At 34.2% G+C, this 6767-nt stretch overlaps 1 protein-coding gene across 2 annotated transcripts; it reads left to right on the plus strand.

Moving 5' to 3' along the window:
• Positions 1–2374: 2374 nt before the first annotated feature.
• On the plus strand, positions 2375–6528 carry LOC111369778 (protein PMR5-like). Of its 2 annotated transcripts, none has more exons than XM_022991416.1 (4): positions 2375–3021; positions 3097–3275; positions 3380–3538; positions 5854–6528. In XM_022991416.1, exons 1-4 carry the CDS (start codon positions 2503–2505, stop codon positions 6206–6208), a joined length of 1212 nt encoding a protein of 403 aa, XP_022847184.1. In that variant the 5' UTR covers positions 2375–2502; the 3' UTR covers positions 6209–6528. The 2 variants fall into 2 exon arrangements, with proteins under 2 accessions (XP_022847184.1, XP_022847185.1); XM_022991417.1 differs by having other exon boundaries at positions 5866–6528.
• The last annotated feature ends 239 nt before the right edge of the window (positions 6529–6767 follow it).

A 6767-nucleotide genomic window follows, 5' to 3' on the forward strand; every position in this document is an offset into this window, starting at 1 on the left:
TTAAAATTTGATCGAATAGAAAATGCTCTTCTTCTATTAATTTTTATGATAAATTGAATGAAAAACATAAATTCCTGTCGACTAAATAAATCGACATATAAGGATTTGATCTAATCCTTTTGTCAAGATTGTCATTTTAAGATGAAATCATACGTTTACATAGCCCATTAAGCTCTAACAGAAAATTCAATGGATTAAGACTTAATAAGCCCTCGAATTTAGACATCAATATGGTCAAATGAGCAATTATCTTGTGGAGTATGTCAAGAGATAAATCTTATATCAAATAAATACTAAAATATAGATTAACATATAATAATTTGAGTTACCGTCTTTAGCAAGATTGATATTTTAAAATGAAACCCCCAAACCTAATATTGCAACAAAAAGAAAAAGTTTGGGATTAAATTGCCTCTATTTGAAGGTTTGAGATCAACTTACTATTTTTCTTTCTTTCATAAAAAAATTTGTTTATATTTTTCATTTATTTCATTTCTCTATTTCCTTTTCACTGATACAAGTATTTAAAATAATTTCGAAGAGACTCTATATTTTCAAAAAGTATACTTATAATTCAGAGAGCAAATTTTTTTAATGCTCCAACAACCTCTTTATCTTTATCACTTAATTTTATTTATCGCAATATGTATTTATTGTTTTTTTCTATCTTTTATTTTCACCAACTTCCCTTCAAATTATTATTTTATTTTTCTCAATTTTCTTTGTATATACTATTTAATTGAGTCTGAAAATTAGAATATATTTTGAATGCACTTTGAAAATTGGAATATTTAAGTGAGTCACTAAATGTTAATTTAAAAAGTCTTTTGGAGCATAATTTCAAGAATTGACTTTTTAAAATAGAGAACGTTTCATTTTTAAAGAACTTTTTGAAGATGCTCATGAAAGATAGACATGTTAAAATCACACACTTATTTTGGAGGTAATTAAACCAAAACAAACTACAGCATAACATTTAACCCATGATTGGGTCGTTTTGAAAAGTATATTAAAATTAAAGTCAATGTCAACGATTAATTTTAATCATACATTTCATGGGATCAATAACTTTCAACTACACATTTCATCAATTTGTGTTAAAAATATAAATTTTATATAAACCAAACAGGTGATATTATGTAATAAATTTTTGTCGTTTTAATTTGGACTAATAAGATAACTTAATCACCTATAAATTAATATCGTCTATTATGGCCCCATTTGTTACCCATTTTTGTAAGAATGAAAATGAAAAATATAGTCGTTATGAGACCCACACAAAATATAGAAAGTGAAATACGATGACTTGATATGATGGATAACAGTAATATTTTTCATTTTTTTGGCCAAAAAATGATAATCAAACAGGGTCTATATGATAAAAAATCTCAATTCCAATCTTATTAATTTATGGAAGTTATTGGACTGAAGTTTCACCCTCTACTAGGAGTCTCAATCTCATTGTGGCTCATCATAATCTCGTACATCTCTTCGGTAAGATATTGCATCACCAATTAGTTGATCAGAAACAAACTACTCTTTGGACATATTCCTACTCTGCATCTTACCGATGATTAATCGTAAGTTCTAGATATCATTTTCACCCAGTCCCCTCTAACCCATTTCAGTTTTTTATGAGTAAATTCTTTTTTACAAGTCAAAAATAAAATAAAATTATATGCATATTATTATTTTTTTAAACATATTAGTCCAACTAATTTTCTTCTTAATATGATCCTGAATCCGCCTTACAAACAAATTTTAACGCGTTATTCACTTACCTCCACGAATAGAATAACAAAAGTAAAGGCCCCCAGGGCATATCTCCCAGTGGCAAAGGGGAGGGCGGATAGGGCTCAGCGCAGCAGTGTGCAGAGTTCGATTCCCCGCAAAGGTGGAATTGGCTTTGTTGCAAGCGGGAGTTACCATATGAGTTAACAGTCTTGGTCTATTCATGTGCTCTCCACCCTGGCTCCTGGGAGGCACATCCTGCGATTTACCTTCTCCACGATGGCTCAGGGCAGGATCGGTGGGGGCCCCTAAGGTTGGGGTTCAACCTTTTAACAAAAGTAAAGCAGCCTCATTTTTGTCATAAAAATATATTTTTGAATAATGTATTGATGTAAAATGTGTGGTTAAAAATAAAGAAAAATTTTAAATGTGCATTTAATATTATTTTATTGAAGAACGCATGATTGAAATAACATTAAAATACTATTTAAAAATGATTTTTTTTTCAAAGGAGGAGGCTGCAAAATATCTCGACTTACAAATTGAAGACCCAACGTAAATTACGATTGTAGATCGTAAAACAGTCTTTTATATAACTTTTGTACCTATCGCAACCCTTTATTACACGTGACAATGGAAACCCTGTCGCGGACAGTCTTGGCTGCATTCATATGTACATTGCACCACATGACAAAGGTATCGAAAAAAAGTTCATTTTCTCTCTCCCTGTCTAGCTTTTTTACTTTTTCTTAACTTCTCTCTCCTTCCTCGATGCTTTCTTCAATGGCGAATCTCCATTTTCAACGTCTTCACCATTTTCTCAGCTTTGCAGTTCTATTATGTCTGGTTTCGGTACGGTTCTGTATAGTTTCTTCAGTGGTTCTGTTTGGTTTGAGGAATCACCAGAAGCACCCACACCATAGACACCCAATGCTCTCAGCCAATCAGAGTTCATGCTCATTGTTCATGGGCAACTGGGTTCAGGACGATAGTTATCCATTGTATCAATCTTCTTGTCAATTCATAGACCCACAGTTCAATTGCCAAATGTACGGCAGACCCGACACCGATTACCTCAAGTATCGATGGCAACCTGCCAATTGCGATATCCAGAGATTCAACGGCCTTGATTTCGCGATGAAAATGAAAGGGAAAACTGTGATGTTTGTGGGTGATTCACTGGGGCGTAATCAATGGCAGTCGTTGATTTGCATGATATCTGCTGGGCTTCCTGCGGGATCACCTACGCAAATCAGCAAAGGATATCCTCTCTCTACCGTCAAGTTCCAGGCAAGCCTGCAGTTTTGTACAATTTCCAATGGGAAACTAAACCCCACTGTTAACTAACTGTTTATTAAAATGCAGGAGTATAGTGTGACGGTGTCGTATTACAAAGCTCCATACCTTGTCGACATTGATATCGTACAAGGGAAAAGAGTGCTCAAATTAGATGACATAAGAGGGAATGCTAATGCTTGGAGGGGTGTAGATGTGTTGTTGTTTGACACCGGTCATTGGTGGACTCACAAGGGATCAAACCAAGGGTATAAAAATTTCGTAGTCGGGCTCGACTCGACCGGACTCAATATTGTGATATTTTTTGTCTAATTCGATGTATCGAATATTTTTGTTTGTGGTGATGATGCAGGTGGGATTATATGGAATCAGAAGGGAATTTTTACCAAGACATGGATCCATTAGCTGCTTTAGAGAAAGGGCTAAGAACGTGGGGAAGATGGGTTGATAGCAACATTGACACCACCGTAACAAAAGTTATTTTTCAGAGTATTTCTCCATCACATTACAAGTATGTTTTTATCTGGACCCATCAATCTGTTTTTTTCTTTGTTGTCTATCTTTTTACCTTATTGGCTACTGAATTCAAATTCTCTCTCTCTCACAAATTATTGTTCCTGAAGTGCCAGCTCTATTTTCTCTGTACCGCGTCTAAATTTTGACCGACTTATGGAAGAGGAAATGTAGCCCCTCTTTGTGGACATTATTTTCATTTTAAAGAGTTTTAAATGTATATTTTAGTAGAATGTGTAGTTAAAAAATAAGGAAAAATTTTGAACTTACGTACAAAATGTTTTATTGTGTTATTGTGTGGTTAAAAATGATATGGTAGAATCGAACAAGTGCTTATTAAGAAGGACGAAACTTTGACACTAGAATAGGACTGTTAAGTGGGACAAGAGGTTTGCCTTCTCTCATGAGTTGGCTTGTAAGGGAGCCGAGAGCCGACTCGTCATCATGAGTGAAAAATGCAAGTACTAGAGCCTGTTTGGGCCCTATTTTTTCGCCCAAAAAATTGATTTTTTGACCGTTATTTCACTATTCCAGCCATTATATTTGACTTCTTCTCTCACAGGTGGACTCACTTTTTTCTTAACGGTCAAAAAATCAATTCTCAAAATCACTCCCAAACAGGCTCCTAAAAAATTAAAAAAAATAAAAAAATGAACATATTGGCGAGTTGTGTGCTACACTTCAGTTGAACGAGTCAGCTCACCCTCGACCATTTAATACCCCTAGAATTATGTTTTTTGATAAAAATTTTTTATTAGAGATCGTTTTTTTTTTCAACTTTAGAAGAATTGGGTGTGTAAGGGTTCACTGAGAGGAGTAATGGATCACGTGAAATGTGAGAATAATAAGTAGGGAGTAATTTTGAATATGTGGTAAATTAAAGTTTGACTGGAAATTATGATTAACTAGTAATGTTTCCAAAAAAATTATTCTGTTTTGACTCAGAAAATATTTATTCTGCACCAAGAGTTCATATTCAGTCCACTTCTAATTTTTAGCTCACTGTAAAATTTAATTCTAATACCATCACTGAACATAATAAATAGATAATATATTCAATTTTGAGTTTTCTGTTACATAAATAAGAAGGGTGGAAATATGGAGTGAAGAAAAACAAACATATGTATACTTAAAGAGTCAATGTTGACTCGAGTAAGGTTCTTTTAACTGTGACCCAAAATGAGAATTTTTCTTTTTTTAAATAAAAGAAAGAAGGGTAAAGTAATAGAATCTAATACCAAGCAAGTAGGTCATTCATATACTGCGGATAACAGCTATAATTTCCAGTTGCTGCTGGTGCAACTTGGACAAAGATATATGCTGCGGATGACAGCTATAATCTCCAGTTGCTGCTGGTGCAACTTGGAGAAAGATAGAACTCAAACTTATTGAACTAGGGTCAGGGTCAAGTTGCCAACAAAACCCGCAAAACATTATGCCCCTGTTTGATCCCCAATATCTAAATATATTTTTTTTTTTCAAATTTATTTTCAACTATACGTTCTTACAATAAAATATTTTGCACATAATCCTAAAACTTTTTTCTTACTTTTTAACCACAAATTCTTCAGAAAATTCACTATTATAAAACTCATTTTCAAGCAAAAAAGGGGCTCAAAGCCTCAAGCACGGGGTATGTCATTCAATCATTCTAAGCTTAAGAGGGTTTCGAAGCAATTTTGACTGGCGTAAGTGCACATGTCCCACTTATACCTACTTGCACAACTGTGGATAACATGAATAACATGTTCTTATCTAGCGTACCAGAACATAGACCTGATCAAAATTTTGATGAAGAAAGAGTATAACACAAACCTGGGATGTACAGAAAATGTTTCCAGCTTGGTATGAACAATTATATGGCCTATAGTTGCTCTGAAATGTCCTTTTTGTCTTATAAATACTAATGAGTGGACTAAGTGTCTCACTGTATTTGCTAAATAACGGATGAACAAAATTTCTTAATTGTCTTGTCTAAAGTAGTCCATCTTTATGTATCAAACATGCACTACCTGAAGCTAATACCAACCTTGCTAGTTCATCAGCAAGACAGCGATAATCTCACAGTTGCTGGTGCAGCTTGAACAAAGATCAGAAAACATTAATTGTCACTCAATCATTCTTAAGACAATTCATTAAGGCTTTAAAGCAAACAAAATTGGTTTTAGCATGCATAATTGCTGTCACACGTCCCATACCTACTCGCACAACCACGATTCCAAGGTCAACATATTTTTAGCTAGTTAGATTATACTTCATGACATGTTTGATAAGATAGAGCGAACAATGCTAATGATCTAATAATAATTTTAGCTTGGGTGGCAGCCCGAGCGAATGGAATGCAGGGGCAGTAACAACCTCCAAGAGCTGTTATGGTGAGACGACACCAATGAATGGTGGCAGTGCGGCCTATACTGAGGGTGATTCGGATCAAACGAGGGTGTTGGAAACAGTTCTAAGAGACATGAACAACCCTCCCTTTCTACTTGACATAACATTGCTATCAGCAATGAGAAAAGATGCACATCCCTCAATCTACAGTGGAGATCTCACCCCGGGACAAAGAGCTAATCCTGACCATTCAGCTGATTGTAGCCATTGGTGCCTTCCTGGGTTGCCAGATACTTGGAATCAACTCTTATACACTGCTTTATTCTTTTTACATTAGTGCATGTTTGGTACTAGATCTTACTAAACTCCACAATGGGCGATGCTGTCTAATTCTACTCACTAAACATGTCATTAATGTAGTAGCGTTATTAACCCCTACTCCCTCCCAATCCCACACCACAACACCTGTTCTACAATTATAATTGTATTGCTATATATAGGTAGTAATTTTAATCCATTCAACAAGAGAATGCAAGTTCCCTCGTCGTTGCATACAAAATGTTAGGGATAACAGCTGGTGATTTATTTGGTTGTGAAATGAACCCTTAGAGATGTAGAGAAAAAAATGCAGTTATATGAGCATATGCAATTTCCTTTTCTGCACTATTTCATGTTTGGGAAAGCTTAAATAATTCACTTACAAGTAATAATTAAGTTAAAGTTCCAAGTTAGAGTTGTAAATAAGTGGATTACTTATTTTGAAAGTATTCTTTAGTTTACTGTCAAAATAAATAATTTATTTTTTACATGTAAGAAAGAGGTAAACTATCCAATCAAAATTTTATGTTTAATCTACTTTTATTGGATTGAATTGCTTTTTGAAGCTTAAAGAGCCA

Source organism: Olea europaea, chromosome 20, assembly GCF_002742605.1.
Source record: "Olea europaea var. sylvestris chromosome 20, O_europaea_v1, whole genome shotgun sequence".
Taxonomy (NCBI): domain Eukaryota; kingdom Viridiplantae; phylum Streptophyta; class Magnoliopsida; order Lamiales; family Oleaceae; genus Olea; species Olea europaea.

Coding starts and splice junctions, on each gene's coding strand:
- LOC111369778 (XM_022991416.1), top strand. CDS start 2,503: ATGCTTTCTTCAATGGCGAATCTCCATTTTCAACGTCTTCACCATTTT. Junction 3,022..3,096: donor TCTCTACCGTCAAGTTCCAG/GCAAGCCTGCAG, acceptor ATTAAAATGCAG/GAGTATAGTGTGACGGTGTC. Junction 3,539..5,853: donor ATTTCTCCATCACATTACAA/GTATGTTTTTAT, acceptor TAATAATTTTAG/CTTGGGTGGCAGCCCGAGCG.